Source organism: Choloepus didactylus, chromosome 21 (assembly GCF_015220235.1).
Source record: "Choloepus didactylus isolate mChoDid1 chromosome 21, mChoDid1.pri, whole genome shotgun sequence".
Lineage (NCBI taxonomy): Eukaryota > Metazoa > Chordata > Mammalia > Pilosa > Megalonychidae > Choloepus > Choloepus didactylus.
The window spans coordinates 38,592,629-38,610,007 of record NC_051327.1 but is presented as its reverse complement, the minus strand read 5'-3'; the positions used below and the strand labels follow the sequence as shown (position 1 = coordinate 38,610,007).

The window sequence follows — 17,379 nt, the reverse complement described above, 5'->3', positions numbered from 1 at the left end:
CTTTCAGTCTCTCACCATTGAGTACTATGCTGGCTGTGGGTTTTTCATATATGCTCTTTATCATGTTGAGGAAGTTTCCTTCAATTCCTACCTTTTGAAGTGTTTTTATCAAAAAGGGATGTTGGATTTTGTCAAATGCTTTTTCAGCATCTATTGAGATGATCAATTGATTTTTCCCTTTCGAGTTTTTAATGTGTTGTAATACATTGATTGTTTTTCTTATGTTGAACCATCCTTGCATGCCTGGAATGAACCCCACTTGGTCATGGTGTATGATTTTTTTAATGTGTCTTTGGATTCGATTTGCAAGTATTTTGTTGAGGATTTTTGCATCTATATTCATTAGGGATATTGGCCGGTAGTTTTCCTTTTTTGTAGCATCTTTGCCTGGTTTTGGTATTAGATTGATGTTAGCTTCATAAAATGAGTTAGGTAGTGTTCCATTTTTTTCAATGTTTTGAAAGAGTTTGAGTAAGATTGGTGTCAGTTCTTTCTGGAAAGTTTGGTAGAATTCCCCTGTGAAGCCATCTGGCCCTGGGCATTTATTTGTGGGAAGATTTTTGATGACTGATTGGATCTCTTTGCTTGTGATGGGTTGGTTGAGGTCTTCTATTTCTTCTCTGGTCAGTCTAGGTTGTTCATATGTTTCCAGGAAATTGTCCATTTCTTCTACATTATCCAGTTTGTTGCCATACAGTTGTTCATAATATCCTCTTATGATTTTTTTAATTTCTTCAGGATCTGCAGTTATGTCACCTTTTTCATTCATTATTTTGTTTATATGGGTCTTCTCTCTTTTTGATTTTGTCAGTCTAGCTAGGGGCTTGTCAATCTTGTTGATCTTCTCAAAGAACCAACTTTTGGTGATATTTATCCTCTCTATTGTTTTTTTGTTCTCTATGTCATTTATTTCTGCTTTAATCCTTGTTATTTCTTTTCTTCTACTTGGTTTAGGATTGGTTTGCTGTTCATTTTCTAGCTTCTTCAGTTGATCCATTAGTTCTTTGATTTTGGCTCTTTCTTCCTTTTTAATATATGCGTTTAGTGCTATAAATTTCCCCCTTAGCACTGCTTTTGCTGCATCCCATAGGTTTTGGTATGTTGTGTTCTCATTTTCATTCGTCTCTATATATTTAGCAATTTCTCTTGCTATTTCTTCTTTAACCCACTGATTGTTTAGGAGTGTGTTGTTTAACCTCCAGGTATTTGTGAATTTTCTAAGTCTCTGATGGTTATTGACTTCTAATTGTATTCCATTGTGGTCAGAGAATGTGCTTTGAATGATTTCAATCTTTTTAAATTTATTGAGGCTTGTTTTATGTCCCAGCATATGATCTATTCTGGAGAAAGTTCCGTGAGCACTAGAAAAGTATGTGTATCCTGGTGATTTGGGATGTAATGTCCTGTAGATGTCTGTTAAATCTAATTCATTTATCAGATTGTTTAGGTTTTCAATTTCCTTATTGGTCTTCTGTCTGGTTGATCTATCTATAGGAGAGAGTGATGTGTTGAAGTCTCCCACAATTATTGTGGAAACATCAATTGCTTCCTTTAGTTTTGCCAATGTTTCTCTCATGTATTTTGTGGCACCTTGATTGGGTGCATAGACATTTACAATTGTTATTTCTTCTTGCTGAATTGCCCCTTTTATTAGTATGTAGTGGCCTTCTTTGTCTCTCAAAACATCCCTGCATTTGAAGTCTATTTTATCTGAGATTAATATTGCTACACCTGCTTTCTTTTGGCTGTAGCTTGCATGAAATATTTTTTTCCATCCTTTCACTTTCAATTTCTTTGTGTCCCTGTGTCTAAGATGAGTCTCTTGTATGCAACATATTGATGGTTCATTTTTTTTGATCCATTCTGCGAATCTATATCTTTTAATTGGGGAGTTTAATCCATTTACATTCAACGTTAAAACCGTGAAGGCATTTCTTGAATCGGCCATCTTATCCTTTGGATTATGTTTGCCATATTTTTCCCTCTCTCTATTAATATCCTTTATTGTACCCATACCGAATCTCTTTAGTACTGAACCTTTCTCCAAGTCTCTCTGTCCTGTCTTTGTTTCTCTGTCTGTAGGGCTCCCTTTAGTATCTCCAGTAGGGCAGGTCTCTTGTTAGCAAATTCTCTCAGCATTTCTTTGTCTGTGAAAAATTTAAGCTCTCCTTCAAATTTGAGGGAGAGCTTTGCTGGATAAAGTATTCTTGGCTGGAAATTCCTCTCTCTCAGAATTTTAAATATATCGTGCCATTGCCTTCTCGCCTCCATGGTGGCTGCTGAGTAGTCACTACTTAGTCTTATGCTGTTTCCTTTGTATGTGGTGAATTGCTTTTCTCTTGCTGCTTTCAGAACTTGCTCCTTCTCTTCTATGTTTGACAGTGTGATCAGTATATGTCTCGGAGTGGGTTTTTTTGGATTTATTCTATTTGGAGTTCGCTGAGCATTTATGATTTGTGTATTTATGTTGTTTAGAAGATTTGGGAAGTTTTCCCCAACAATTTCTTTGAATACTCTTCCTAGACCTTTACCCTTTTCTTCCCCTTCTGGGACACCAATGAATCTTATATTCGGACGCTTCATATTATCTATCATATCCCTGAGGTCCATTTCGAGTTTTTCAATTTTTTTTCCCCATTCTTTCTTTTATGCTTTCATTTTCCATTCTGTCATCTTCCAGGTCACTGATTCGTTGTTCAACTTCCTCTAGTCTTGTACTATGAGTGTCCAGAATCTTTTTAATTTGGTCAACAGTTTCTTTAATTTCCATAAGATCATCCATTTTTTTATTTAGTCTTGCAATGTCTTCTTTATGCTCTTCTAGGGTCTTCTTGATTTCCTTCATATCCCGTACTAGGGTCTCATTGTTCATCTTTAGTTCTTTGAGTAGCTGCTCTAGGTGTGTCTCTTCTGGTCTTTTGATTTGGGTGCTTGGGCTTGGGTTATCCATATCGTCTGGTTTTTTCATATGCTTTATAATTTTCTGTTGTTTTTGGCCTCGTGGCATTTGCTGACCTTGATAGGGTTCTTTTAGGGTTTGTAGACCAGTTGAAGTCCTTATCTCTAATTTATCAGATCTACAGCTTCGTGGAGTACACTTTCTCTAACTAACCAGCAGGTGGCGTCCACGAGCCACCTGTTCTCCACAAGCCAGATCTCCCCTGCTTAGCCTTTTTGGTGAGTGGGGGAGTGAGTCTTGTGGGGCCCATTTGGTGTCCCAAGCTTGCGTGTGTAGTTGGTGTTGCCTGCCCTGTATGTGGGGCGTGTTTCTGGGCAGTCGGGGAGGGGGGGGTGGCCCTAACAATCAAATCTCCCTGATGATCCTAGAGTTTTAAAGCTACTGCAATAGTCTAATCCTTCAGTTCAGTCCTGCCACAGTTTGTCTCTGCCACTGACCCACAAGTCTTTGGTATTGGCGTATGGCTCCTGAGACTTGCAAGTGGGCCCCTCTTCCAGGCTGTGCACCCCGGGTCCTCTGTTGAGGGATGACTGTGCTATGTCACAGGTGAGTGCCGTCCCCCCAGGGCAGTTCTGGGCTGCTGGGCTGTGTTGGGAGGCTCCCAGTCTGCTCAAATGATGGCTGAATGGGGCTCTGTTAATTCACACTGCTCCCCCTTCCCAGCTCTGGGACATTCAGCTGAGGTTGCAGGGAAGGCTAATGTCCACGCCCAGTTTTGTGGTGTGTGCCTGTTATTTGAAGCACTTCCGTCACACTGGGTTGTCTGGGGCAGCTCTGGGCTATGGGGCTGGCGATGGGCAGGAGTGTTTCCTGTCCACCAGGATGGTGGCTGTGAGCGGACACCCCCCTTTTCTTGGGAAGTTGTGTTGTTTAGTGAATTTTCTCAGCCACTGGATTATTGCCTTTTGTCTCAGAGCTCTCTTATTTCTGCTCTTGACTTGACGTGCCCAAATTTCAATTCTTTGAAGCTTTCTGTATTGAGCTTCTTAGAGTAATTGTTTTAGAAAAAGCAAAAAGGATTTAAAAAAAAAAAAAAAAAAAAAAAACGGCCCTCCACAGAGATCTAATGGGTTATTGAAATGCTAATAGACAAAGCAACCAGGGCCATTAAGGAAAGGTGCCCTGGGCAGAGAGATCAGCCTTGCTTCGGGATTTGCATATGCGCCTCAAGGCCTGATCTCCGCCCTTCCCCTTTCTGTGTTCACCAGAACTCCAAAAATCCTCTGCTTTTACTTTGGAGCTTCTCGTGTTGTTTTCCTTCTATGCCCGTCTCCTCTCTGCTGGGCTGGCTGCTCTCAGAGTCTCTGGTGTCTGGCCTCAGTCTATCTATGGTTGGAGTTTGAATCAGTAGAATGAGTTTCCGATGAGAGCAGCCACTGCAATTCTCCCTTCTCCTTCCTGGAGCTGACAGCCCCTCCTCCCCCGGGACTGAGCCTGGCAGGGAGGGGCGCGGGTCCCCTGGCCGCAAAAACTTACAGATTTCGCTGATCTCAGCAGTTCCACGTTTTCATGAGTGTTGTATGAAGTATGCCCAAAGACAGGTTGCTCTGTGGTGTCCAGTCCACGCAGTTCCTGGCTTTTTACCTACTTTCCTGGAGGAGTAACTAAAACATACAGCTCACCAGTCTGCCATTTTGCCCCGCCTATATACCTGTTTTTTTAATTGAATTTACCAGTTGTGAATTTTTTTAAAACAGAATTTTTTAAAAGCGCCTTTCTGATACTCTCTCTTTTCTTTTTCCCCATTTTCTCTTTTTGAGAGCAAAGAACTTAACTTACTCATTGGCCTTATCATTTGTTTTATGTTCCCATTAAGATTATATTTATACTTGTTTACCTAACAAGATCTAATTTTAGTGCATTTGTGATTTTTAAATGTCTTGATTTTTTTTCTCATTACAAAAGAAATTCACACCCATTATCACAAATTCAAATTTTACAGGAAAGTGAAATGTTTTCTTTCTTTCCACTCCCCACAGATAACTACTCTTAACAGCTTTGCCATATTTTTCTAGAGATTTTTACCTCTAAATACACTAATTTATTGTCAACAAAAATGGTACCATACTAACTAGCTCCTGCAACTTCCAGTTTTCACTTAACCCCTTAGCTGTGACATGTATCCACTGTCAGTAGATTTGGCCTATTCCATTCTTTTTAAATGCCTGCATATTATTCCATAGTAAGGACCCACCATCAGTTTCCATTGATGAACACTTAAGCCATTTCAGATTCATGTCTTCACAATTAATGTTATAATGAATAGTCATGTTTTGCACACTTATATAAGTTTCTGTAGGATAATTTCTTTAAATGGAATTTCTGGCTCACTAGATGTAATGAATTTATTAAATTTTGAACTGATACTTCCTAATCGCCTCCTGAAAGAAGTTCTCCCTACTGCATCTTGATCTTAATTGCCTAGGAGATGCCTCAACGTAACTATTCTATTTCCAGCATGAAATAGACACCACTGTGAAGGGACACCACCGATTCCATTTCCGGATGCCACCAGTTCCATTTCCAGACACCACATAGTGCTGACACTTGAAATTCTTATCTTCGGCATGTTCCACCCTCTGGGCAAGTGTCTTAGCACTGTCCCATCCATTCCTCCGTCTCTCTGCAGGGTGGGTGTGGCAGACAAGTTGCTGGGCGAAGATGAGCTGGATGTTCTCCCCACCCATGTGCTAGGATGTCAGCATGCACGTGGTTCACTTGTTCTTCCCTGCATAGCTCAGGGGGCAGCTCCCCGAGAATAAGGAGATACAAGGAGACCTACGAAGACCCAGGCCCCAGCTTTCCTCCTCCCCTGCCTTTTCAGTGGGGAGGGGAGGTTCAGTAAAGGAAACTGAGCACATGGTACCTATTCTAGTTTGCTAATGCTGCCAGAATGCAAAACACCAGAGATGGATTGGCTTTTATAAAAGGGGGTTTATTTGGTTACACAGTTACAGTTATAAGGCCATAAAGTGTCCAAGGTAACACATCAGCAACTGGGTACCTTCACTGGAGGATGGCCAATGGTGTCCGGAAAACCTCTGTTAGCTGGGAAGGCACGTGGCTGGCGTCTGCTCCAAAGTTCTGGTTTCAAAATGGCTTTCTCCCAGGACATTCCTCTCCAGGCTGCAGTTCTTCAAAAGTGTCACTCTTAGTTGCTCTTGGGGTATTTGTCCTCTCTTAGCTTCTCTGGAGCAAGAGTCTGCCTTCAACGGCCATCTTCAAACTGTCTCTCATCTGCAGCTACTCTCTCAGCTTCTGTGCATTCTTCAAAGTGTCTCTCTTGACTGTAGCTCCTCTTCAAAATGTCACTCACAGCTGCACTGAGTTCCTTCTGTTTATCAGCTCATTTATATGGCTCCAGTGACTCAACTTAGATCCACCCCGAATGGGCAGAGCAACACCTCAATGGAAATTATCCAATCAGGGGCATCACCCAGAGCTGGGTGGGGCTCATCTCCAAAGAAACACTCAAAGAATTACAATCTAATCAACACTCATAACATCTGCTCACACAGGATTACATCAAAGATAATGGCATTTGAGAGACACAATATATTCAAACTGGCACAGTACCCAATGCACACTTAAACACATGACCTCATTTATCTTACAGATGGTAAAGATGGTGATAAGGTTTCCAATTAGGGGTTAGAAAGCTGAGGCTTAGAGGGGAGTGTGCCCAAGGGATACTCCTAATATAAGGCAAGCTCCCACCTCTGCTCCCTCTTGAAATGCCAACCCCAAGGACACTGCCAGGGGGCCTTCCACACCTGTTCAGGATGATGGCAGTTGTGGCCCCTTCCAAATCCTTCCTCTGAACTCTACACTCCTATATCCAGCTGTCTTCTGGAAGTCCCAGCTTGGAAAGTTCATAGATACAATTAGATTTAATATTGAAAAAGAGCTGTTGATTTTTACCTTCAAACCTGATTCTCCCGCAGTCTTTTCTCTGCTAGTAAATGACAAGACCAGCCTCCCAGTTGCTCAGATATCTAGGAGTCAATTTTGAGACCCTTCTCTCCTTCCTGGAGCCAACATAACATTTCCCATTGTATCTACCTCCTGTTGTTCGTTAATGGTATATAGAAATGCAATTGATTTTTGTATTGACCTATTTTGCAGCAACCATGTGACTCTCCTTTATTGGTTCTGGGAGATTTTTTTTTTTTTTTGGTGGTAGTAGGGATTCTTTGGGATTTTCTATGTAGACAATCATGTCTTCTGAGAATACTTTTCTTCCTGCCTTTCCAATCTGTATGCTTTTTATTTCTTTTTCCTGCTTAGTGCCCTGGCTGGGGCTTGGAGTAAGATGCCAAAGGGCAGTGACGAGAGCAGACATCCTTGCCCTGTCCCTGGTCACAGGGGAAAGCATTCAGTCTTTCTCCGTTAAGTTTGGTGTTAGCCATATGTTTTTTAATCAGTGTCCTCCGTCAGGTTAAAGATGTTCACTTTTCTTTCTAGTTTTCCAAAAGATTTTATCCGACTGTGTATTTTAAGGCTAATTGGAGACACAGCCAAGGTAATAATCAGAGTCTGTGTTTCCTCCAACCCCACTTCTAGCAGATGCTCCTCCACCCCCTCAAAGGCCATCCTAGAACGCTCCTTCTCTTTCCCTCTTTGGAGTCATTTCTTGCCATTTTTCTTCCCTAGCCAAAGTCTTTCCCCTTCTTCCTCTGCCTCATTCCCTCTCCTTCATTCATCTATAATGGAGAGCTGGCTGAACATAATGCAAATGTTTTCCTTTAACTTGGCTTTTTATAATCTAGAATTTACTTCTCTGCTAACATCTTATGTAAAAACGACTTATCCCTGGAGAATTTTTCCATTCCTTTGGAAATGATTTGTTGATTGTTAGGTGCACACTGTCGTTCACTGATAAAAAGGCAGATTTATTACACTTGGGTATGGGGGGTAGGGTGGAGGGAAGACAGCTAACATTTTTGTACCCTTGTTTCATACCAGTCTCTGAAATCATCATCCTCTGTGAATCCCCAAAACTGCCCTCTGATGTGTGGGAATTATCATCCCCATTTCAAGATGAGGCCAAGACCCAGGGGGACTGGGAGACTTAACCACGCAGCTTGGAAGGGATAAGAGCCAGGGACCAAGCCTAGGCCTCAGGGACCCCAAATCCAGCACTTGGCCTACTTATGGGATCTATAGAAAGTCCTGAAGAAGCAGCATGAGTGTGAGAAACAAACACTATTCCTAAAAGGAATAAATGCTCACCCGATTGTGGAGAAGAAAAGAATTTATTCACGATCTTGCAAGAAAAGGCACCCAACCAAAATGTGGGAGTTGGCATGCAGAACAATAGACCCAGCAGTATTTATTCCCTATACCTAACCGCAAGTCCCTCCCCTGTTTCTCCATTGGCTGGATACTCCAGAGGTTACATTCTATTCCACAAGCCTAACTAGCCCAGCAAATTTGAAACATGCAGCCCACCCAAATTGGAAACATTTGAAATAGGTTTCTGCCCAAATTTGCAACATTAGGAACCTTTGGAACAAATCTCCACCCCTGACTATAATGGTTGTGCCCAGGCCTCTTTAGAGCCAGTCTGGGCTAGTTTGGTAACAAGTTATGAGGCTATGTTGGGAACCTCTATTCTGAAGCTCCACCCTGCAAGGATAGTAGATAGTGGGTGGATAAGCAGGGGGACTGACTGTGGATTACAGTTTGTCTTTTTAACCTTCTGCCAATTTCTTAACTGCCCCACCCTGCAAGGCACGCCTATTCTGTGTGAAAGCTAAACTTAATTTCATTCTCACATGAGGGGAGCTCATCTTTGATTGAGGAGATTCAGGGAAGACGGGCTTCGTGCTCCCTAACAGGTTGATATATGTCATTTCCCCAGAAGCAGCATCTCTCTGAAGTTTGGAAGCAAACATCCCATTACTGTGTGTAATTCACAGCTCTTCATTTTGGCTTTGTAGATGCAGTCTCTTTTTCAAGTTTGAAGCAAGCCTTTCTTTTAAAGTGCTAATTTTTGATATTTCTGTTATGGTCATTAACTACTCGAAAATTCCCTGCATCTGCATCAGTCAGTACAAGAAGTGCCGTGATGAATGCCCTTTGAAAATAAAGAATTGCAGACACTCTGCATCCCAGTGAGTTGCAGAGTCCTCATCCTGGGAATCAGGGTGGCTGGGAAAAGTCACCCCAGGAGCTAAGTAGGACCTTAGTTTGTGACTTAGCACCAAGACACTGTTGTGAGAGGCAGGACCCTGAGCTGGAGCCCTGGTGGGTAAAAACCCCGAGTGAGCAGTTAATGCACTTGCCTGGCCAATGGTGTTAGCCAAGTAATGGCTATTGTTATTAAAAAAAAAAAATCCCTAAGTCGGTATGAAGGGAAAGAGAGGAAAACGAGGGGTGGCTTTAGGGCCTATTAGGAAACCAGATAAGGAAAGAGTGACAAACTAGCCTTGTTCCTAGAAATCCCTTGGAGATAGTTTATCATCTTCAAGGCCATAAAGAGTTCCTCCTCCCTAAGCTAGGGTTCATTCACATGGGATAAGTACCAACCCAAGGCGTCTTGGGAGGGATTCTGTAAATCAACACAGATACTCACAGTCCAGGATCAGCTAAGAAGCAAAACCAATCAATGGCACCTCTGAGCTAGAAATCCAGGGCCAGCCACAACCAACACTGCCCCAGGGCCACCGAGACCTGCCTCCGTTTCAGGCTGAGTTCCTCCACCTCTCCCTTCTTCTGAGAAAATAGGCCTTCAGACCCCAGCTCCTGCTGTGGGCGTCAGCCAGCCTTTCCCCAGCAAGCTCCACTCTTCCCTGAGATGAGGATCTGTTGGAAATGCATCCTAATTGGCTTCCCCAAATCTTCTCTAGGCCCTGGGATCCTGGGGCTAAAAAGCGCCTCTTTTTTTTTCTTTTTCACTTTAATTCCTTTTTTAAAAATTATGAAAGTAATGCATAAGCTTGAGAAAAGGGAGGAAGAAAGGAAGGAAGGAAATAAAAAGCAGCATAAAGAGTTTTAAACCAAATGTAAAAGTCTCCCTCACACCTCATTCTCGTTTCCCAGATTTAACCACAATTAACAGTTTTCTTCCTATCTTTGGAGAAGTTTTTTTCTAAAATATAGGAAAGTGTATAAGTCTCTTTATAAAGGAAATCCATATGCAATCTTACTTCTCCAGGCCTTATCTTTTTAACCTGATACATATTAAAGATCTTTCCATGGTTTCCAGGAACATCTACCTCTTTCTTTCTTTCTTTTTTTTTTTTATTTAATCAGGATTAATTATAAAAATATTTCGGTGGGATTTTGAAATTCTGAACTCTTCTGCCTCTAATAACATACCTAAAAGTAAGTAACACAAAATTTGACAATCGCAAGGAAGAATGGGTTGATCAACAATTCCAGTGGAAACTCAACCAGATCCCTGAGAAACTGGTATAGATTAAGCAGATCAAAGAAAAGCAAAACTAATGACGGAGAGGATTTGAATCCCACAAGTTTGGGTGGAACGATGAGGAACTGGGTGGTCCAAAGTTAGAGACTACACATTCTTTTCAAGCTCCCACAGAATATTTGGAAGAGCTGACGTGTACTTGGCACATAAAGGAAGTCCCACTGATAGTAACCTCCTTGTAGCTGTCTTTACTGAAATGGCTTTGTCTTTTTCTTCTGTTTCTTCCCTGGGTTCTGATTTCACATCTGCCTATTTTATGATCATCTAGATTCTGCATTCCTGTATTTCTGCTTTCTGGTCTTTCTTAGCTGTGGTAGCTTCACAAAGGCTTTTTTCTTTCTTCTTAATGCATGACAGAAGGTTGGCTAAAATTTCCATCTGCTTTTGGCAACATTTTTTAGGTGCATCTTCATCATTCCCAGGAAGTTAGTCTGCTGGTTGAGACTCATTCTCTCTTTGAGTGATGCCTGACATGGTGCTGGCATTCCATCCTTCCCCGCTTTCCTTTTCTATCTAGCACTTACTAACATCTGATACAGAAAGGTATGCAGCTGTAATTTATTTGACAAATTATATAACTCCCCAAGTTAGAGGGAAGGATTCGTGTCTATTCAGTTCACAGTTTATCCCCCAATAGCTAAATCATTGCCTTTTCTATAGGAGGCACCCAGTAAATACTTGTTGAATAAATTAGCATAGAGGAGCTGAAAAAACAAATGTGGAATTGAATTGATCATTTCCAAATCTATTTATTGAAGCTTTAATACATTACTATAGGAAGCATGGGAGCCAAGAATCTGGGGGAGGAGAGTTCCAGTTCCCCACATCTTTTCCAGCTATGTCCAAATAATCATCCCCATTCTGAATCCCATGTCAGCAGGATATTTAGCCTTTGCATTCTCATGCACTGCTGGTGGGAATGTAAAACACCTCTTTCTTTGGGGAGTCATTTGGCAACATGCATATGCCACTTGATGTAGCCATTTGATTTCTAAGAATTTATCCCAGAAAGGTTCTCATGCTGTCTGGAGGGTATAGATGGTGTTTATGGATGTTTAGTTTAAAGTAGTAAGAAAAACTCTTAATAGCCATTGGGGACAAGTGTCAGAGCTGGGTCCATACACCTTGGGGCAAAAGTTAGAACCATATATGTTTATTTTTCATCTAAAGAAAAGAAATTAAGCTCCAGCAATATTTATTATTAGACTTGTCTCCATACCCTCCCTGGATCAACAGGAAGAATGGCCACACAGACACTGAATTTCTGAGATGTTCTGAGGGCAGGACAGGCGTTCTTCAACCAACAGGGACCCGCAGAGGTTCCTCCTCACGTGTTGATTTGCTTTCGGAGTATTTTGACTTTTTGCAGTCTCCATGTGCCTGGCTGAGTGGATTTCTGGATTATTCTGTCTTCTGATTTTATGCGAGTCAATCCACAAACAGCTTCAGCCTGTTCAGAGCTGTCCTTGCTCTTCCAGGAATGCCCTGGCGGAAGGAGCAGACGGAGGACCTGCAGCGGGTGCTCGGGGGCGTCGACAAGGCCATCCCGCTGGTCTTCGTCAGCGGCAACCACGACGTCGGCAACACCCCAACAGCCGAGTCCGTGGAGGAGTTCCAGCGGACGTGGGGGGACGACTACTTCAGCTTCTGGGTTGGGGGCGTCCTGTTCCTTGTCCTCAATTCCCAGTTCTTCTTCGATGCCTCCAAGTGCCCCGCCTTGAAGCAGGCCCAAGACCAGTGGCTGGACGCGCAGCTGAGCACCGCGGGCGACAGGAAGTGCCAGCACGCAGTCATCTTCCAGCACATCCCGCTGTTCATCGAGAACATCGAGGAAGATGACGACTACTTCAACCTCAGCAAGTCAGTTCGGCAGGAGCTGGCGGACAAGCTCACCAATGCAGGTAGAGGGCTCCGGGACCGCGGTGTCTGGGTGGAAGGGCAGTCTTGTGCAGAGTTTTCCAGACCATTCTCCTGCTCCTCTGCAGCCTGGCAAAGGGGACAGGGAAGAGGGCTTTGGACAGAACGGGGATCTGATCCCGGCCCTCCCACTCACTGCCTGTGTGGCCTTGGACAGGCCACCTGCCTTCTGATCCCCCATTTCCTCCTGTGAGGAAGAGTGGCTGCAGTAGCTCTCTCACGGGATGGCTGAGGGGCTGAAGTGAGAGGAGGCCTGGGAAGCATTCAGAATGGCCCCCAGCCTACCAGGGACTCAACGAGTGTAGCTGCTCCCAGGGGAGGGATGGGGAGTTGGTGGTGCTGTGGACGGAGGGAGACTGGGGAGAAGGGAGGATGTAGGGTGTCTCAGGAACCTGCACAAGGACAGTGGTCTTAAAGAGCCAAGAGAAGTGACCCAGGAAATGCTGGGAAGGGCTTTAACGGGCGGGTGGGTCCTGGGCCTCATTAGGCGTTCTCCAGTGAGGTGGACTGTGTTCTCTCCGGCATCAGGGGAGTGGGGAACGTATTCAGAACACTGTCACCCTGCTACAGATTTTTAGCTTATCATACATTTGACACGAGTGCGCTCGCACGCGCGCGCACACACACACACACACACACACACACAACACAGCCACTCTGAGTTTTAAGATGAGACCTCAGCTCCTGGTTGCACCACGTGTGGCTCTGGTCCACGTGCCTGGTTTCCTCTCCTGGTGGTTCCCATGGCGTATGTCGTGTGAGATACAGCGTCTTCTCTGCTGACTCCCTGCGGTGGCCAGTGACTGGGCAGGATTCCAGTTTGACAACTGTTGTCTCTCTGGTTTTGGTCCTAATTTCTCCTTTTGGATCTTTCCAGAGTGGACTTTGTCCTCTTCTAAAACGTAAAATACATTTGTTTATTTGTCTTGGGGTGGAGAGTGGGCGGTGGCCTGACCCCAGCAGCTGGCATTCATTGGGGGAAAATAAAACACCCAAATCCTGACCCTCTTCTTTTCATCTTTGTGCATTAGATGTTAGCATTTACTTGTGAAAAGTACAATAGGCCCTTCTGTATTTTTTTTTTTTTTTGAGGCATTGCACCAAAAGCTTGCATCATTGGAGACATTTTTCCAACTGTTCCATGGAGATGAGGTTGGGAAACTTCTATTAAGGCCTTTGAAATTTTATGCCATGCTTGAGTTGGTACAGAATGTGGTTCCGATGACAAGGAAATGAAGTGTCAAGATGGCATCAGCACCACTGTGGAGACTGTTTTGTAACAGAGAATAATGCCAGAGAGAACATTTAATGCCACTGAAATGATTCCTTTCATATCAAATGTTAAATGATGCAAATGCCATTCCTGTGACTGCTGTTGGTTCTGCCTTGTAAACCAGCTTCCTGAGTGGCATGTAGTTCTGGATTTCCCATCATAGGAGGGAGCAAATGCCACCCACAAGCACCCTCAGATACTGAGACCAGGGGGTCCATAGACATGCACGGAGAAGACCTGGAGCTCTATCAAAGCATCCCCGGGGTGGCGTTCTGCCTGGGGTGTACCAGCCACCCCCCCCGTGGGGCCTGCAGCTCTGCACACTCGGGTGGACTGCCGCAGCTCCCAGAGACTGAAGCCTTAATTAATTTAGAGCAAGACTAAAACTCACCCAGCAGTACAGTCTTTTCCTGTTGGCAGAGCTACACAGGAAGCCAGATGATAATCAGAAGGTTGTTTGGTAAGGGCAAGGCAGAGCCGGCAGTTGGTTTCATTATTCCACTCCTAATGACATCAGGCTCTGGAACCTGATGCGTGCATCTCCAGGAGGAACCTCCTTGCCCAGGGGGTCTGGTATTTCAGAGCCCTGAAAGTCTTTCTTCTTAATATTGCTCCAGTCTGTCCCCTTCTGTCGCCTGGGTCACAGCGACTCTCCACTGGCCTCCTTGTCCTGCTCTTGTCTCATTGTCCATTCTCCACCTAGCAGCCAGAGGGGCACGTTGCTCCGTAGCCTGAAACTCTCCTGAGGCCCTGTCATCCCCAGGATAAGGCCAGCCCCTCCCTTGGCATCTGGTGGCCTCTTCCATGTCACCTGGCCAGTATCTGCTCACCTTTGACACCTTCTGTTGAGGTGGCCCTCCTTCCCTACCCCCAGTTGCTTCCTCTGCTCTCTCAGATTCCAGCACTTACCAGACTGATTTGTAAGTATTCACTTGTTTGAGTCCCCCTGCATTCGGGAAGCCTGAATTAAGTTTAAGCTCATAATAAATGCTTAATCAGTATTTGTGGGATCAGGGAAGGAATGAAAATCTCTGCCTCATCTCCTTCTCTCAGTGGCCAACTGACACAGCGCATTTCTTTGTTAAGTGTCCACTGCATACCAGGCATGCAGCAGACCAAGTCCACATTCTCCTGGAGCTCACAGGCTCCGCTCTTGTCTCCCTGGGGTGCCTGGAGTCCCCTGGTCTTTGGTAGAGCCACTATGCATCGCTCTGCTCTGGCCCACGTGCCGGCTTCCCGGCTTCCGCACGGACAGCCGTGTTTCTTTCTTCCCGAGTGGCCCCTGTCCCTCCCCCCAGGCCCCACCTCCAGGCATCCTTTGCATGGCCACTGACCTATGGATCCTCACCTACATGTGTTTAACCAGGGGACCGCAGAGAGGTGGGTGCTTTTCCTGCGGTCGCCTGGCGATTTTAGTGACTCACCAAACCAGGCCCTTTGTTGAATGGCCTCTCAAACACAGAACAAACCATTGGGCAACACCAGGAAGATCCAAATCCAGTGTGGACACGGCTGTCACGGGCCGGGTGACCTGTGTGGTTTGGGAGCACAGGTAGGTGGCTCTCGGGGGGTGGGATCCTCTGTGACTCAGCAATGCAGAGAAGCACTCGGTGTCACTTGAACTCATTTTGGAGCCAGAAGTTCAGCGGGTGTTTTGTAAAATTCATTAATTTATAAGGCCATGATAAAAGGAGGGGTGACGATGACAGAAGGCCTTTAATACTGCCTCGAGTGTTTCCCCCACAGCAGTATTTCTCCCTAACAGTATTTCAGGCTCATTTATCTCCTTGTGCTGAAATGCTGGTACTCCAAAATATGTCAGAAGCACATCAGAATATCAGGGTAGCTTTTAATTATGATAATTGTGTTGTTATAAAATATCCTTTTAAAGAGCATATCCCTCCCCAAACCACCCTGGAGGTAAAACCCAGCTTCCTTCCAGCAAGCTTAATGAATAATTCTGAATCACTGTGTGGGATGAATAAATGATTTAATAACGAACATCAACAGTCATCTCACATTGTTGCATTAATTTTTTCAGGCGGGTTGAGATACACGCGGAGGAGTTTCACTACACAGTGGGCCACTGTGTGCGTGTAGGGACATGTATTCTGGATAAAAACTGAGCTCTCCACGGCTCAGGTTTCCCTAGAAACGGATGCATTCCTTTTTCCACTTTTGAAGCTCATAAAAAAACCCTTCTGAGAAAGAATTTCTAGCTCTACTCCAGCAGCCACCTTCTCCTGGGGATTCATCAAAACCTCATTGGCGGGGGCAAGATGGCAGACTGGTGAGCTGTATGTTTTAGTTACTCCTCCAGGAAAGTAGGTAAAAAGCCAGGAACTGCGTGGACTGGACACCACAGAGCAATCTGTCTTTGGGCATACTTCATACAACACTCATGAAAACGTGGAACTGCTGAGATCAGCGAAATCTGTAAGTTTTTGCGGCCAGGGGACCCGCGCCCCTCCCTGCCAGGCTCAGTCCCGGGGGAGGAGGGGCTGTCAGCTCCAGGAAGGAGAAGGGAGAATTGCAGTGGCTGCTCTCATCGGAAACTCATTCTACTGATTCAAACTCCAACCATAGATAGACTGAGGCCAGACACCAGAGACTCTGAGAGCAGCCAGCCCAGCAGAGAGGAGACGGGCATAGAAGGAAAACAACACGAGAAGCTCCAAAGTAAAAGCAGAGGATTTTTGGAGTTCTGGTGAACACAGAAAGGGGAAGGGCGGAGATCAGGCCTTGAGGCGCATATGCAAATCCCGAAGCAAGGCTGATCTCTCTGCCCAGGGCACCTTTCCTTAATGGCCCTGGTTGCTTTGTCTATTAGCATTTCAATAACCCATTAGATCTCTGAGGAGGGCCTTTTTTTTTTTTTTTTTTTTTTTTAAATCCTTTTTGCTTTTTCTAAAACAATTACTCTAAGAAGCTCAATACAGAAAGCTTCAAAGAATTGAAATTTGGGCACGTCAAGTCAAGAGCAGAAATAAGAGAGCTCTGAGACAAAAGGCAATAATCCAGTGGCTGAGAAAATTCACTAAACAACACAACTTCCCAAGAAAAGGGGGGTGTCCGCTCACAGCCACCATCCTGGTGGACAGGAAACACTCCTGCCCATCGCCAGCCCCATAGCCCCGAGCTGCCCCAGACAACCCAGTGTGACGGAAGTGCTTCAAATAACAGGCACACACCACAAAACTGGGCGTGGACATTAGCCTTCCCTGCAACCTCAGCTGAATGTCCCAGAGCTGGGAAGGGGGAGCAGTGTGAATTAACAGAGCCCCATTCAGCCATCATTTGAGCAGACTGGGAGCCTCCCAACACAGCCCAGCAGCCCAGAACTGCCCTGGGGGGACGGCACTCACCTGTGACATAGCACAGTCATCCCTCAACAGAGGACCCGGGGTGCACAGCCTGGAAGAGGGGCCCACTTGCAAGTCTCAGGAGCCATACGCCAATACCAAAGACTTGTGGGTCAGTGGCAGAGACAAACTGTGGCAGGACTGAACTGAAGGATTAGACTATTGCAGCAGCTTTAAAACTCTAGGATCATCAGGGAGATTTGATTGTTAGGGCCACCCCCCTCCCCGACTGCCCAGAAACACGCCCCACATACAGGGCAGGCAACACCAACTACGCACGCAAGCTTGGTACACCAATTGGACCCCACAAGACTCACTCCCCCACTCACCAAAAAGGCTAAGCAGGGGAGATCTGCCTTGTGGAGAACAGGTGGCTCGTGGACGCCACCTGCTGGTTAGTTAGAGAAAGTGTACTCCACGAAGCTGTAGATCT

At 44.9% G+C, this 17,379-nt stretch overlaps 1 protein-coding gene across 2 annotated transcripts in view; it reads left to right on the top strand.

The window, feature by feature from the left end:
* CPPED1 (calcineurin like phosphoesterase domain containing 1) overlaps positions 1 to 17,379 on the top strand; it is a 150,619-nt gene that overhangs the window by 96,979 nt on the left and 36,261 nt on the right. For both annotated transcript variants that reach the window (XR_005213592.1, XM_037814584.1), the window contains exon 3: positions 11,873 to 12,295. Coding sequence is in view for 1 of the 2 variants with exons in the window: in XM_037814584.1 (XP_037670512.1) it covers positions 11,873 to 12,295 (423 nt within the window). In the remaining variant the exon portion in view is untranslated. The remainder of the gene's footprint in view (positions 1 to 11,872; positions 12,296 to 17,379) is intronic.